Source organism: Pezoporus wallicus, unplaced genomic scaffold, assembly GCF_028554395.1.
Source record: "Pezoporus wallicus isolate ANWC-B61680 ecotype Strahan unplaced genomic scaffold, APGP_CSIRO_Pwel_v1 contig_16, whole genome shotgun sequence".
NCBI lineage: Eukaryota > Metazoa > Chordata > Aves > Psittaciformes > Psittacidae > Pezoporus > Pezoporus wallicus.
This window is the reverse complement of record NW_026641478.1, coordinates 4,962,800-4,980,144: the sequence shown is the minus strand read 5'-3', so window position 1 is coordinate 4,980,144 and position 17,345 is coordinate 4,962,800. Positions and strand designations below refer to the sequence as shown.

The 17,345-nt window shown below is 35.3% G+C and overlaps 1 protein-coding gene across 5 annotated transcripts in view; it reads left to right on the top strand.

The window, feature by feature from the left end:
- Positions 1-12,626, top strand: part of RBM26 (RNA binding motif protein 26) — a 50,044-nt gene extending 37,418 nt beyond the window's left edge. For all 5 annotated transcript variants that reach the window (XM_057424020.1, XM_057424018.1, XM_057424019.1 and 2 more), the window contains 5 exons: positions 3,575-3,679; positions 5,969-6,178; positions 7,418-7,504; positions 9,487-9,600; positions 12,438-12,626. In XM_057424020.1, the coding sequence (XP_057280003.1) occupies positions 3,575-3,679; positions 5,969-6,178; positions 7,418-7,504; positions 9,487-9,600; positions 12,438-12,527 (606 nt within the window). In that variant the 3' untranslated portion in view covers positions 12,528-12,626. The remainder of the gene's footprint in view (positions 1-3,574; positions 3,680-5,968; positions 6,179-7,417; positions 7,505-9,486; positions 9,601-12,437) is intronic.
- The last annotated feature ends 4,719 nt before the right edge of the window (positions 12,627-17,345 follow it).

Below are 17,345 nucleotides of genomic sequence, written 5' to 3'. Positions count from 1 at the left end.
AAACTATGCCATTGTCTAAAATGTTTACCCATTGTTACGCAGGTATTGCATCATCTGGAAAATCAAAACCCAAAACATAAATCTTACTTCTTTTTGCCTTACTGAATCTTTTGTGTTTCATCTGTTGCTTTTTACATTTTTTAATAGAAATCATGAAAGTAGAATTTCTTATGCAAAAGGGTTGTCATTATGCAACACAGATACCTTCTGATGAGGTTTAATACACAAAACAAACTGCTTCATGAAACTAGTTGACTGCTGTACTGGTACATAATGTCACAGGGCTTTTCATGTCACTGGAATGTTTCAGTATATTAAGCTTTTTAGATCGAAGGTTGCACTGTTCAGTATTCCTTTATTTAGCTACCCATGTTTGGGTTGTACCTGTAAGAGGAGTTTCTCCCCTGTACTATCATTTGTGTTAGTATATGCCTCTAACCAGTTTCCCAGCTGCTTTAAGATGCAATTGTATTAATTTGTTCCTAAGCAGGTCACAAGGTGATTAAGAATTAAGAAATAATGTTTTAAGAAATCAATTAATGTTCTGTAAATATCTCACAAGCTTTTCTTGATTTATCAAGTGAGGAAGTTCATGCTAATAAAAGAGCAGATTTTTATATAGTATATTTTTCAGTAAAGAAAAAAGTCTTTTCTTGCTGTTTTCGTTTCTTAAGTCTTCAGAATGCTCAATCTTCTAATGTTTGTGATTCTGTTTTAAACATCTGTTGCAACATTACAACCCAGATTTAATTTAAATGGATTATTAAGTCCCAGTTTGAAGCAGCATTTCTTCTGCTTTATTTTACATAGAAATATAGGCATAAAAGTGCAGTGTAAATTAGTGATGTACAGTTTTTAAAAGAAATATGGAAAAAGTGTACTGAAATGACATATATGTACTCACAGTAACTTCTTACATGGTTATCTAGTAAAAGTTGAAGCAGTGTATTTTTATCCTGAAGATGGGCATAGATTATTATTTCTGGAAGTCAGTTTATACCTCTTAAAACAATTTCTGTTTCCGTGGAATATTCTACTGTGCTTTGGGGGGGGGGGACGACACTAAGGGTAATAATCCCAAAATTCGGGCCCTGCTATAGTAAGATTAAACTCTTCTTTTTTTTGGAGATGAGGGAGTAATTTTTATTTTGTTTTTGAGAGTAGATGTTCTCTGGTGAGAGAACTTTTTTGAGAAGTGTGGAGGAAATCACCTGTCTGAATTTGAACTGTAAGGCTTAGAAATTGTCAGAATTTTTAAAGTTGCATTTTATTGTTAAAGCCTCATGGTTTTGAGGATACTCTTCTACTGGAGATGTACAGTGCTTCATAAATTTGAACAGGAGAAAACAGTTTATCAGTTTTGTCACATGCAAGGAAATGAATCCAGATCCATAGAAATGAAGAAGGAAGTTGAAAACTAGATCAGAAAACTTCAATGCAGCATTTTAATCCATAACAGTTATTTTACCCAGAGAGTGTTCCAGTAAATTTTTGAAATGGACAAGGAAATGGTCTAATAACACCAAATTGCTAAAAATGGTTGAGATTAGAAAGGGTCTCTGGGGATTGTCTCATTCCATCACCAGTTTCCACTGAGAAGAGCCTGGATTCATTCATACTGAGTATTCATCCATATGGAGTATTTATACATGTAGATAAGATCCCCCATGCCACCTTCTTGGAGTTAATCCCAGTTCTGTCACCCTCTGCTCATACAGTAGATGCTTCAGTCCCTTAATCATCTTTGTGGCCTTTTGCTGGTCTCCCTCCAGTACTTCTCTCTTGTGCTGGGGAGCCTGGAACTGGACGCACCACTCATGTGGCTTCACTGCTGCAGAGTAGAGGAGAAGGATCACTTCCCTTGACCTGCTGGTGGTGCTCTTCTCCAGGACGCTGCTGAAAATATTGCTGGCTAATGTTGAACTTCTTTCCTGCTACCAAGACCCCTCAGGTCTTCTTCATCTGGGCAGCCCCCATCCTATACTGATGGCTGGGGTTTTTCCTCCTCAGGTGCAGAACATGGCATTTTCCTTTGTTGACATGCAGGAGGTTCCTCCTGCCCCAGGTGGGTCACCTTATCATAGAAGGCAATCAGGTTGTTCAGGCAGGACCTGACCTTCATGAACCCATGCTGACTTGGCCTGATCCCTCTATGAGTTTTAGCTGCTTGCTGGTCATTACTAAATTTCAGAAGTCCTTGTTTTGCCATGTCATTGGTGTGTTGCAGCACAGTGAGATGTGCGAGAAACACTGTTTCCAATTGTGAGAGCTTTGAAAACTATTCTATAAGGAGGTAGTGGATTGATTTTTTTTTTTATTTTTTTTTTTAATGTGGTTGCTGCAGGTAATCACAGAATGGGGCTAAAAGTGGTCAGGTTGAATAATTTGTCAGTTGAACAATCCAGCTTTTTTTTCTTTTAAAGCTTTCGGGGGGGGATGGGGTGATGATACTTGGTTTCCAACTATCACAATGTGAAACCTTCATCTCTTGAAAACCAGCCTTTGAATGCATTACAAGCTGTGATTTTTGAATCAGTGGGTATAAATGTAAAACTGTTTCACAATAATCTATAATTTCATCCTTCATTTGCGATGTCCCTGGAACATTTGGCTGCTGTAGAAAGTTTTCTCTTTGGAACAGAACTTGAAATAAAATATTCATGGTTACATAAAGCCCTTTGCTGCACCTGTACCAGAACCTGCACCTCAGTGGTTGCAATGAACATGTCTAAATTTGGATTCAGAGACACCTTTCAGTTTCTAAGGCTTTTTCAGTATGTTTTTGAACTTTCTAATATTTTTTTTTTTAAGGTACTATGTGCTGGAAGGTAACTGCATCAGAGACCAGCCTTTTATTAACAGAGGTCTTGTTACTGGGTTGTTTTGTTTTTTTTTTTTTTCTACTGTGGTCTGAACAGAACTACCATTTGTGCTTTTGCATTATGGAACTTTGGTAAATGTTTATTCTCCAGTCTGATTATAGATTTCATATTCGTAATTGTACTGCTTTTTTCTTTTTTGTAGAATGTCTTTCTATCTCATCGCTACCATGCAATTTTGCATTTTTTCCATGTCATTTATCTCTAGTTTAGAAAAAATTACATTGGCTTTGGCTTTGTGTGGTAGTCTAAAAGGTTTGACATCACCAAGCTCAGAAACATACTACTACACATTGAAGTTTTATCTTGCCAAGAAGGCTCCTAAACTTGTGCTTTGTTTGTTTTTGAAGGTGGAAACCTAATGTAGTAAGCAGTATATCTGCAAAGGTAGAGCTGTGATGTGAACTGATAAGTCACAACTTGTTTACGTTTAAACCTTACGGAAGCTACAACATCTAGTTTTCAAATTCCCTTTCCTTATGGTGTCTAGGAATCTGTTTTCCAGATAGAGGTGCTGTGGCAAACTGGTACCTTACTTGGAGGCCAGCACTGGCCAACCTTTAAATCGCTGTGTATTTTTGAAACGGCCTTCTCATAGGGGCATAGCAGTAGGTTCTTGGGTCTTAATGGAATGTTATTTCCTCGGTAGAGAATGTGAACTGTGGAACTAACAATTTACTGTAACAATTTCTTAGATGCAGAAAGAGTTGCTAGATACTGAACTGGATTTATACAAGAAGATGCAAGCTGGGGAGGAAGTTACTGAATTAAGACGAAAATATACAGAGCTGCAGCTGGAAGTATGTTTGTCTCTTCTTTTGTAGCAATTGACTTTTTAATATATTTTCATATGTTTATTAACTCATCTATTGTATCATAAACTATTTTTTTGTGCAATATTGTATATAGATGGTGGCAATTAGCAGTTATGTTTTAAAAAAATAGCTTCTAATTCCACTGAGGGTAGAGAAATAATATTGTCTTCAAGCTTGATGGCTAATCTAGTTAAGTTCTGTAACTTATTACATGACATGATATTCCACAGATTTGTGGTAGAAATACTTCCTTGCGAGCTTGGAGTGTTTTTGAATTGTTTTCTGTAGGTGGTGTTATGTTTGATATAGAGGAGTTAAAAAACACTGTTTGATCTTTTATTCTTAAATGTTAGCATCCACTTAAGATTAACTGAAAAATTGAAGTGCCAAAAGTAATAATATTGCAGCATTAGTTTCAGGAGAAGGAGGCTATACCAAAAGCAAAAACAACATTTCAGGAAGTGTTCAATATTTAGAAACATTCTTTTTAAAAAATTGCAAAGGCTGTGCAAGATACTTCATGTGTCTTATTTTGAGAAATTCTGAATGTTGTGGGTGTTGCTCTTTGTGTGCTGTCTTCCTTATCTGTGTAATATCTACTTAATTGCATGATAATCTTATCTCTTTTTATTGTTAAGCAGGCTGCTGTGTTGCTTAAATCCCTCTTGTCTGAATGAAGTTTGATCATGTTTTATGTATAGCTACATATGAACACAGTGCACATACCTATGGCTAAGTTGCATTAAAATCTTACTCTAAAATGAAGGTGTAATGCAGCTTTGGTAATTCAAAATAGGGTTGTAAATAAGCCGAACCAGTTCAGTGGAGATGACAAAAAAGCTCATATTAATAACACATATTCTGATGGTGAATAATATTTCAAAAGTGTCTTGAAAGCTTATTTATAAAATGTATATTTTAGAAAATGCTAGTAAAAGGTATATTCTGAAACCTTCAGCAAATAGTGATCAAAGTAGATAGAGAAAACCAGGGTTAGGGAACAGCACAAGATGTATCCTTTCTATAATTTACAGGAGGGATATGGGGTTTTTCCCCATGATATTTGTTTAATTATTCAGTATTCCTACAAATTCTTTAGAAAAAATTTATTCACACATTCTCTTTGTGACTTTAACTACCACAATAATTGTGTTTCTTCTGTGCCTTGTAGCCTGCTGTTCTGTTCTGTTCCAGGTGACCCTGCTTTTGCTGTGAGAAAACCCAAACAGTATACAGCTTGATTGTTGAGTTAGCATAATGTTTAACTGTCTGGATTATTTATTTAACCATTTAAAAATGTTAAAAAACACCAGAACCTGCACGTTTTACTTCACTCACACACACACACACACAGAGTGAATTACAGCACTACATACTACTGTAAAATTATCAGAATAATTTCAGGAATAAAGCCATAACAAATTTGAACTTCTTATGAGTAATACCAGTGGCATGCATTAAAGTACTGTTATCAGTACTTGAATTGTAAACACAGTAGGATATGTTAAGAACATTGTTACAGTGATTTTATTTAACATTTTATTCCTGTAGCAGATCTGGTTTTGCTGAAAATATTTTTTTCTCGTTATAAGTGATGAAATTAAATCCTTGAAAGTGCTTTTTTTAAACTTACAATCACTTTTGCAAATTATTTTTCAAATGGCTGTCAGATATTGTCACAGGCCTTTTGACTTTTCTTGGAGAGTGCATGCCAGTTCTTTAGAAGGGATACAGGTGGGAGTGGAAATTAGTAAGTATGTAGAGCCAAGTGTTTTTCTTTGGAGGCACTTGTTAGAGCTCTGTTTCCTACCTCACAGTTGTGTGGCCAAAAGCTATTACACTGCATTAAATTCTGGTAAAAGTCCTGGCTGGTTGTTCAAAGACAGTTAAGAGTCGAAGTTAAAGAAACAAATTAAGGAGTTAGTCACTAAATCAAAGAAATTTGCTAATGAAATTGCAAGTATTGTACAGCAGTTCCTTTCTTCTGTGAGGAGTTAGCTTCACAGATAAGGGCTTTTTTGATAGCTGTTTTTTAATACCTGGTTCTTTTTCCCTTTTTCCATTCTATTTTTGATCTGTTTAATTATTAACAGTCTTGGCTTTTCAATGTTATTAACATGTTCACCTTTTGTTATTTTAAGACCTGTAAGCTGCTCTTTTTAAGTCTTGTTTGGAGATGTTTGTAGGAAACATAAGAGTATGTGTTTGTAATTTTGTCTAAATATTTAGATTATGAATTTTAATACATCGATATGTTATGTATAAACATCTTAGGCTGCCAAACGAGGGATTCTTTCTTCAGTTCGTGGTAGAGGGGTTCATGCAAGAGGTCGGGGTGCATCACGTAGCAGAGGTAGAGGAATACGAGGCCGGGGTAGAGGCAGAGGAGTTCCTGTGCATGCAGTTGTGGATCATCGACCTAGGGCATTAGAAATCTCTGCATTCACAGAAAGTGATAGAGAAGATCTTCTTCCTCATTTTGCGGTATGTGGCAACTTCACTTTTTCTGTTCTTTGATGACCTTCTTCTACTGAAGGTTTTGTTTTCTCTTGATTCAGTTAATCTGGGAATATTATTTAGGTATGAATCTTTAGCATGATATACCTGTTCATGGAAAAAAGATGCATCTGAAAAAGGTGAAAGAAATTACACCATTGATTCAGCTAGCTGTAACTGCAACTGCATAGCATTTACGAGACTTGTTATTTTTCTTACAAGGAAAGCAAATTTGGAATACAAAGTAATGACTTAAAATATTTATTTATTCAGAATATATGTAAAATTGTTATAATTTTTTAGGTATATGAAATAGCAGGAGTAATGGTGAGAAAAAAGACTGATTCTGTGCCAAACTTTAAATTTGTGAAGCCTGTTTATCTTCATTGAAGTACATTAACAAGTGTTTAATGAAAATTTTCACTGAAAATTTTTGGTAAATTTTATTTGCAAAAATTGTAAAGTGAGAAATCAGCATACATTTCTAAACCCTCTCCATTAAAAAAGGCTATAATAAAAGGAAACTTGTTTATTTTGTGGAATAAATGCAAAGAATATCTAGTGAATCAAGTTGGGTGAATCTTTGTATTCCACTCTGCCACCCCCTCCCATTGGATTTTGGTTATGAGTACTGAAAGTACTAAAGTACTTTCTATAGAGATGTATTTTCTGTTTCTATTATGATAACTACAGCTCTGCATATATCTACAGATATATTTGGTATTGCAGCTTACAGAGGTGGCACGTTAAAGGTAGCAATACTAGAGAGGCCATTACAGGAATAGATGGGTCAGGTTCTTAAGCTGCTGAAATCAATTTAAGTTTTGAAAGTTTTTCTACAGTCCCTGTGTCTAATAAATATTATTTGTGGAAGAGTTTCAGAACAGATTAATGGAATTCAAGATACCTTCTTTCTGATCAAGAGAGAAGTATTGAAGCAGAACAACCTCTTTTTCTGTCAGAATTTTACTTCATACCTGTATCTTTACAATATGAAAGTCCAGAGACTACAGCACTTAAATGTTTTAGAAATAGGAGTAAAAGTAATGGTATTCTTCACAAACACAAGTACTCTAATTGACATTAAAGCTATGAAAGGCACTCTTCTAAATTTATGTGATTTTTTTTTTTTTTTTTTTTTTTTTTGAAGGCATTTGATTTAGGACAGCATTGTTAGAGGTGAACTATTTCACTAAGCTTTTTTTTTCTACATTTCTTTATTAAAAGCAATATGGTGACATTGAAGATTGCCAGATAGATGACTCTTCTCTTCATGCAGTGATTACCTTTAAAACAAGAGCAGAAGCTGAAGCTGTGAGTAAAGTTGTTGTTGAAAATACTCTGCAATATTCCCCTACTTTCTAGTTACATTATACTTATGTATTTGATTAAATGTAATACTGCTAATTATTTTTTAACATTTTAAAAGAAGTTTGACGCAGAAGTTTAATTCTAGATTAAACAAATTGTCAGAACAGCATATTACTGGAATGCTTAGGAAATGAGGATGTTTGTAGCATACTCAAGGACAGTATGTAAGAGAGATGAAGAGAAACACTTGAGAATTGATAGCAGGATGTCGTGGTTTAATTACTAATTTTTTCCACATGGAGACTTGGTACCTTCACAGTCTTCCTGAAATTTCACTAATATCCTGCAGAGTGAGCCTGTATATTTTGTTTCTTTTTTTTAATCAGTTGGATTTACTTTTGCCTGAAAATGCTCCATCCCTGGCAGTGTTCAAGGCCAGGTTGGATAGAGCCTTGGGTGACAGGGTCTGGTGTGAGGCATCCCTGCCCATGGCATGAGGGCTGGAACTAAATGATCATAAGGTCCTTTTCAACCCTAATTATTCAATGACAACTTGTGATAGTGTAAATGTGATTTGATGTGATAAGATTTGCTTTTTTATTCTTTTCTTGAATGATCAGTGTTTGAGGTGGCCACATTTTAGTTAGCATTAAAATTTTTGTCAGATGGCTCTGTGTCTAATTGCACCTTCAATTTTAAATATAAATTGTGTGAAAACTGTGTTTGATCAAATACAGTAAAATCTGTGTTTTCCTTAAGATAGTTTTAAATATATACTTCTACTGGAATTTCTGTGTTTACTACTAAAGCAGACTTTAAGACTGGCAATCGGAGAAGTTGTAGAAGGTAAACATTAAAAACCTCTGTTGAGGCCAATTGTGAGGTAAATGCAGTTAATATTTTACCTTCTTAAATGAAAATAGGTCTATAGTTTATGAATATATATGTTCTAGCCTGAAAGGAAGAGGAGGATTCCCAATTGTAAAATGTTGCATTTTTATGTAGTAGTAATTTCTCCTAAAGATTACAAGTTGTTTCTGGACCCGAGTGTCACATATAAGTACTTTTAAAAATTCTAGTTGTGTGACACTGTGATGAGACCATGGACAAAAAGCTCCTGAGCTGCATTTTAATAAGCATAGAATCTTTTAAATTTATCATAAATTTATATGTACAGATTTAAAATTTATACCTGGGGACTTTAATATCACACAATTCATGTTCAGATGTCATTGAACGTGTAATTGTTTCTACATTTCACATTATGCTGTGCTTTCAGATTGTACTATAAATCTTTTGTGACCATGACAGTTATTTCGGAACGTTGCTAACGCTGATTTATGCTCATTCATGTTACTTTAATTTGAACATACTATTTCCAAAGCAGCCACTTAATGCAGCTGGTACTTAGAAAGGCATGAATATCCCATAAGTTAAAAATTTTTACATTTCAATTACAGTGGCTTTACAGGAAGTGGAACATTTTCCGGTAGATTAAATTGTAATCACAAAGGGGCTTTTTTAGTTGTTTTGGTTTTGTTTCATGTTTTTTTAATATATTACATCATTTGTTTGTGGGATGTCTTACATCTTCCAGTAAGTTAGGCATTAACATTTTTGTGTCCATCTTTGAAAGGTGAAGAACCATCAAGATAACACTAAAAACTAGAAGGTGTTAGTTCAGTATTTTGCCCACATCACCAAATGATTTATGGTTTTCCAAGCTAATTTTCTTCTAAATAGATTTTGATCATTTTTCTGAAATGATGTGTGAATTCCGTGTGCAGTGAATGAAATTGTTTAGTTTTATCCTAATAACAGTAATTCAGTATGAACATACCAAAACTTGAATTTTCTTCTGAAAAAGCTGGTTATTGCTTTCTTTCTGGAATTTAAGTATTACTGAAGTTACTTTTTCCCTTAACAAAGACTACATATATCTGTGTGTGTCGAATATATAACTAAAATGTTTAAACTTGTTTTAGGCTGCAATTCATGGATCTCGTTTTAAAGGACAAGAGCTAAAGTTGGCATGGAACAAGCCTGTTGCTAGCTTGTCAGCTCTTGAAACAGAAGAAACTGAACCTGATGAAGAAGAAGTAAGCTTGCTTTTTTCTTTCATTTACTTTAAGAAATAATGTAGCTTGCTGCTATAGTGTTTGTTGCTGCAAGGAGTCTGCCTTATTGAGAGGTCTCATTAACCACTGAGAGTTCTCCGTTTTGCATAATGAAGGCAGGGCACATAGGGATATGCAAACACTTCAGCTGTGTAAAGGAAAGAATGTACAGATTCACTGGCAGGTGAACAGCAGAGGCACTCATCTTTTAACCCCACCTGAAGACATAGGAAGAAACCTCTGGGGTATTGGTAGTAGAGGAAAGGGAATGAAGATGGTAACAAACAGCACACACTAGCTGTTCTGGCAGAGTTAAAAGGACAGATCTACAAACTCTTGAAAAGACCTTAGGCCTTGTCAGCTGAGAAGTGTTTGTGATAGTGGGATACTTCTCTTTTAGGTGATGTTCCATGTTCCTTTACAGGAGGGATTTCTGTTCAATAATCCTTGTGAAATTTTGCATTTAAATGCCATTCTTTCCTTCTGTGAGCTTTGTGTTGCTTCTAGCATTTGTTTAAGTTAGTATTTGAAGTATAATGCCATGGTCCCCCGGTCCCAGATGGATGAGTTCAAGAAGTTTTATGTTTGTGCGCTGAAGCTCAGCCAGTTACATGAAAGAAACTTTACAGTTTCATTTTTTTAAAACATGGTACTTATACAGGACTAGATTGGGGGCGGGGTAGGTTCTTACAGTCAGTGGCCTGAATTTCCATCATACATTCTTCGTATGTATAAAATGTCTTGAGTTTCTGCATGCCTACAATTCATGATGCTACTTATTAACTTCATTTTGTAGTAGGTATTATAAACAGTTGAAAAAGTTTTCTTTTGTTTTTCCATGTCTAAACCACCATTTTAGTTCAGCTGAGGAATACTATGTAAAAGTGGGGTAGCAGGCCTAAGACTTGATGTTTGGTGGGGGAAAAGAAAAAAGGAACTAGCTCATTCAGTGGAGTGACATTATTAATAATAGGGCTTCTGGTCTGTTTATGAAAATATGAAGTAGGTCTTTTGGACTTATATGCGCTAGAAATTCCCTGCTGAGTAGCCACTTAATTATGAAAGAACCTAATTTTCCTAGATGCTCTGCGTTCTACACCTGATTGCCTAACGAAAGAGTTGACTCTACTGAGTCAACAACCAATGTCTAGGAACAGTATAAAACATATAAGTAGAGAGAAGCTTTTAATTATCAGTGGTTTGCAGCTCAGGGACCTTTTGAGTCAGAGACGTGCTGTCTCTGTAGTTAAAAGCCCTTGATAGGTGTTTATTTTATTATTTTGTCTGGTTTCTTTGAAATCAGAATAGCATCTATAGTGTCCTGCAACAGGGACACTTTGATTATACCACGTCTATCCAGAACAACTGTCTTTATATTAGACTTAACACCTGCATATTTAATTTGATGTTTTCCTGCTCTTGCATCAACAAGACAATCATTCTCTCTTCACTGAGACACTTATGTAGGGACTCCTGTTACACTTTCCCTTTACTACTTTCCCTCCAGGACAGGAAATCCAAGTCCCTATAGTTGTTCCCTGATACGGAAGTTGTCCTAAGTTTTTTGATCATCCTTACTGCCACTTAGCCTTGTGCACCATAGTGTTCTGCATTGTGTGCTGCCCAGGACTCCTCCTTTTTGACAGCACTCTCATATTTTGGCCTGCTGGATATCTAGACACCATGGGAAGAGGCTAAGTCCTCAGGAAGCTGTGCTTTAGTCTGGCTTAGAGTACCCAAGCATACACTGACAGACAGGCCTGGTGTCAACAGAGCTGCTTTTTAAAATGCGCTTTCCATACGCAAAAGTAATAAAAATGATGGTTTCTGCCTCTTACAAAAAAAGAGCCTGCTGGAGTGAGAGAAGGCTTAGTTCTAGGCTTTCTTCAGCCTACAGGTTCACATTTCCAGAAGACTCCCTAGCTTCACAAATCAGCCTTCATGCCTCTTGTTGGCTTTGGAAGCTAAAAAGTTACTGTCAGTGGGACAAGAAGAATAAACAAAGAAGGCTATGAGTTACCAAACAGCTGGGACGGTTTTCTAAGGAAACACATCCTTGTGTTTTAGCTCTTTCTTTAGTTAGTGCAGAAATTGCTGTGATAGGTGCAGTTGTCAAAAAAGCTCTGAGGTGGGATAGTTTATTTATACACCCCCGTGTCTATATGTAAATAAAAATCAAAACAACTCACTGTTTCTGTCTGGAGTTTTTCAGCTTCTCCTCTCTCAAGCCTGTTAACTCTTGACCTGAAATGTTCAGAGTTTTGTGAAGTCTGTGAATTTACGATGTTGCTACTGAAAGGAATTGAAAATGCACTAATACAGTTTGACTAAATTCTGTAAATACCTGTCTCCCTGCCCCCATGTTTTAAATCTTTATATGGATGTAAAGCTTGAGTAAGCTGCCAGAATCAAACTGTTTCAGATTCAGCCTTTTATTTTTCTGTGGCACAGGTAAATTGAAATCTTGGATTAAAAGAGGCATAGTTACTGTGAACATGCAAAAACTAACATTACTTTTCAGTATAGCATCTTAAGTTCCACGGGAACATTGCAGCTTGGGCATGAATGACAAGCCAAAAAGAGCTGTTTAAGTAACGAGGCGCATATGTCATTTTGAAAACCATTGAAAAGATAAAAGCATGTTTAATTTGCCATTTATTAATGCATTTATGTAATACGTATACATACAGTGTATTTTTTTTTGAAAGCTTTACTGTTAAAATATTTTTTTCCTTTTTAAATTGTGAGAGTCACAGAGTTGTATTTTGCTTTTTGATCTTTAACATTTTCTGACATGACAGTATCGTTTTCTCTTGAAGTTTCAGGAAGAATCTTTGGTGGATGACTCGCTGCTTCAAGATGATGATGAAGAGGAGGAGGAAAATGAATCACGTTCATGGAGAAGATGATTCGACTAATCAATGACAATGCTAGAACTGCACCTGTGTTGCATTAGTATTACCTAATGTACTTCTGCATCTTTGTATTAAAAGGGGTTTTGTGATGAAGTTGGATTCAGATATAGACTAAAATGCAGCCGGTCAGTTATACATTTTGAAAGATTGGTGTTTGAGTTACATTTCAGTAAATGATTGCTAAAGACATCGTACTAGGAACATATGCAATGTTTTTATTACATAGTTCTACAGAAAGTTACAGAATTCTTTGGGTTCTTTGTAATTTACCGAATTGGTCAAACACAAATGACCAGAAGTTGTTATAACATAGATAATTTTTGTTCTATTCCAGATACGGAATGAAAATTTGCATTTAAAATCTTTGTGAATGTTTTCAGAAATGAATAGATAACAGTACTAAACTGAAGTCTCTAAAGTTACGTATTGATAATATTGCATAGTAGTATGCTTAGGCTTTACTATGTACTAGCCTTTTGTTGGATTTGTGTACGTATTTTACCTATGGGTTTTAATGATAAAGTGTATGACTGCTTTGCATATAAGTCCTTATGACTTTAAGATGTTAAAAAATAAAGAAATGGAATGGTCTTCAAAAAAAAAAAAAAAAAAAAAAAAAAAAAGAAAAAAAAGCAATAACCAAAAAAGCTGAGGCAATGGTCCTTCAAAGTGGGAAAAAAAAAAAAAAAAAAAGAAAAAAAAAAAGAAAAAAAAAAAGACCATTCCAAATGGCAACCCCCACCCCCATATTCACAAAAGGAGCTCTAATCACTGTCACTTACCTTAACATTGTATTGAATATAAAAAAATAACATCCACGTAATGGTGTTTCATTTACATTAACACACAGGTGTACTCTGCATAAAAGCTTTTGGATGTCTTCTGAATTTTAAACTGTTTGATTTAAGTCAAACACTAAATAGAATAATATTCCAACAATAAGGAATTTATTCTGTATCCCTGCACTGTGCAACTGTAGAAGAAAATTTGAGCCCGCAGAAATATATGCGGTACTGAAATGTAGTTCAGAAAAATTCATTAGGAGAAATGGAATACTTGGTAGGTATTCTAAAAAAAAGTGACTACACAAATTAACGCACCTTTGTTATTCCTGCATTGCTCTGATTACATTTATTTCTATATTGGAAGTAACACCCAGCAGACACTGAGTTCATACTGTAGCATATATTCACCATTTAAAAATGTACATACAAGAAATGTTAGTATACTCCACAAATACTTCACTGGGCCTTTCTAATAGGATGTTCTGCGAGGTCTGAACATTCTTCCCTTAAAAAGGGGAACTGCCCAGTCTTCGGCAGTAAAGGCTCTCCCTTACCAGAAAGACAATTTTATTCCCATTCAGTGGCATTTTGCTGTTGTTTTCAAAAGACAATCCATTTCTTAAGTATTAAAGTGGTGGGGCTTATTTTTGTTCTAGGTTTTGGGGATGGGAGAGAGGTTCTTTTGCCCATTAACTCATTAATGAGAAAAGCATAAACCCACTAATTATCTAATTTATCAAATAGATGCAGGGGATAGTATTTAAGAGTTGTTTTTTGGTTTTTTTTTTTTATTATTTCAAAATAGGCATGGAGGAAAGTAGAAGCAGTGTCCTGGAGAGAATTGCCCTCACTGTAGAATTTTTGTTCTGTGCTTTTCAGTTATCTGAGGAGGTTTTGAAACCTGGATCCTGGTTTGATGTTTTCTGGTGTGTGTGAAGGGGGAGTGTGTTGCTTGTTTGGGGTTTTTTGTGTGTTTGTCTTGTTTGGGGTTTTTTGTTGTTTTCATTTGATTTTAGGGGGTTTCGGTTTTTGGTTTGGGTGTCTTTTCCCCAAGTCCCTGTGTATGTGCATATCTTGTTGAAAAAATACGCATTTACATTTTTGTATAGTCTTAGTTTCACATTGAAATTTCACAATTGACTGCCATGCTTGTTTACAATACATTCTAAATCCTGCCATAAGGAATCGTATTTGGGAAATTGGTTTCCTTTTTCACCAAATTTCAGGTAAAATAAAAAATATTTTGAGAACCTTTTTATCCAGTGCTCTGAATGAGCTGTTCTAGTTCACTGAATTAGATACAAGCTTTCTTACTTTACTTTCTTAATAATTCAGTGTATCTGAAGGGTGCCAGATTAACAGCTGGGAAGGTGGAAGGTTTCTTGTATGTCTTAAAGAACAGGTACAGCACAGAAAAGGACTGTGCGTGCTGCCTTGCAGTGGTTGTGGCACGCTTTGTCTGGTGCTCAAACCTGCCTTTTTTCTGCAGTCAATCAACACAAGCTAATGGCAACTATTAGTGTGTTCTTTACAGGGTATTTCTTATGAATCATCTGAAATTGACGTATCACATAACTTTAAAATTGGTATACTAAGTTTGCCTTTTTGTTTTGAATTAAGCCCGGTAATGCTTCCATGCAAGATTCATTTATTAATAACTGTTTGTACCCTGGTCTACCTATAAGGGGGTGAAACCTTTTAAAATCCTTTTAACTACCTTCTTCCCTTAAACTTCTGTCAGTGAAAGGTGTCGGGGAGTTCTTACTGGTGTATTTTGTCCCCTGCTGTCACCTTGTGACACTGAATGATGGAAACCCACCTGGATCAGAATGGGTTGGTTTACTCTTGCTTTAAAAGCAACCCCAAATACTTATTTCAGTTGAAACCAATCTGTGATTGTATGCCATTCAGCATCAGAAAATGGAGTCACAGTTGCAGTCTAAGTGGATTCTGTACATGTTTCTGTCATTATCAAATTATTTTCTTGATTTGATCCCTTTTTGGCTTGCTCTGTCCCTGTATTACTTCTCTAGCTCTGTATTCCCTTTTTTGCTACTGCCTTTGCCAGCCTCTTGTCATTTCATTTCGGTCAGATCCTTACTAGCATAGCCTTTGGTGAAATCTGTTGTCACCTGGAGCAGCATCCTTCCTTGTTTGAAACAACAAACCAAACATCCTGCTGACTTCATTCCGTTCTTTACTTAGTTGATTCTTCTGAATGTATTCCCAAGTGTGCCTCCACAGTGATTACCGGAATTGTATTTTTTTTAACAGTTCTGCAAATGGATTTTCCTAGTCTGAAACACCAGCAGTGGGGTTAACTTGGTTTTCCCCAGACAGCTTTTGAAAATTTCTAGGAGGAAAAAAAAAAAGGTAAACCTGTATTTTCTTTTCCAGCTAGATGCTAAAGGCCTTGAATAATGTGATCTGACATCTAGTTCAATGACGGTATTATACTGTACTATATCTGGTTAAACTACAAAAACTTTTAAACAATGGAAGTCGGTAATTTAGACTGTATTACAGTCTGTGTACAAAACAGTAAAATAAGAAGAATACCTTTTTGAAGCATTACTTACGGCTAGTATTACTTGTATTCCTTCTTTTCCTAAAGGCAAGGTTGGATGGGCTTTTGAACAACCTGGTCCAATGGAAGGTGTCCCTGCCCATGGCATCGGACTTGGAGCTAATTTAAGGTCCCTTCCAATCCAAACTGTTCTGTGACTAAAACTCACTTATTTCAAATCAGAAGACCCATATGAGAAACAGTCTTTACTAGTTAAATGCAAAGGTAGAAGGCTTACTTTACAACCAAGTCTGAGCAGGTCCATTTTTTAAACCGAAAGAACACCTGTTGAAAAATAGTCATATAACTTTCAGGCACCCAAAATATGTTTCTGTTCTAAATCACACTCTGAACAAAATCCCTATTCATTAACTAGAAAAGAAGTAAAAAAAAAAAAAAAATAATTATTCAGGTAATTTCAGTATCTGAGAGCAGCTAAGTGTGATTGTTACCCGATTTAAAAGACCTGATTTTGTTGGCCATCTGAAGAGGTCCCCATACTGTCTTAAGCTTAGTGTTCTTGTCAGCCCTTGGATAACTTTCAATAACAGTACATTTATTTTGGGGGGTTGTAGTTGAAATGGTTAATTTGTTATTGTCCGTTACAGCATGAGCATACAAGAGCACAAAAAGATGCACAAGAATCTGATTTTGATTCCAGTTACTTGAGATGTTCCCTGTATTTTTTTAATTGATCTGTGAACTAGTAGTTTTCAGCAAAAATAGATGGGTAGGGATGGGGGATTTCTTTTTTTCCTTTCTGCTAGTCATATACCACTGTTGTACCAATACACAAAGTAACATAAAGGGGTAGAACTCCACAGAAGCACCTCATTTACTGTAATTCAACATTGGGGTGTTTATGTTGCAACTAAAGAACATAAAGTCAGATGTAATCCAATATTGCTTACTTTTTATTACAAATAGCAAGTTACAATTATCAACTTGTTACTATTAACAAATTAAGATTAAAACAATTGGAACAAATAGAGGAAATTTGAAGTTTGTGGAAAAACAAGGTAATTAAGTATGAAAAGCTGAACAGTTTTTATTGTTCATCATGTTCTGAGTGGGCTGCTTATTATTGTATTATTATAGTCCTTGATTGCTGTCATCTGAACCTCAGCTCAAACCAAGTAAAAGTTATTTTTGAAGATACAAAAAAAATTCTTTCAGTTGAGCTGATACAGCTGTAAACTTATCCTTGGTGAAAATAAGCACTCAGTTTTTGTGGACTCATGTAAACTTTCATAAACACGCTAGTGTGCTTGTCACATAGTTATCTAAATACTGTAGATTTATAAAACAATTACTTTCATTTTTGTTTTAATAGCCTTTATGTGGTTTATTCTGAACCATGTTCTAAACCTGTAGACATCAAAAATATTTGCAACAAAAATAAACTGGTGATTTTGGTCTTTTATTTAAATTCTCTTTAGATCTAATTGGAACACTAATGAG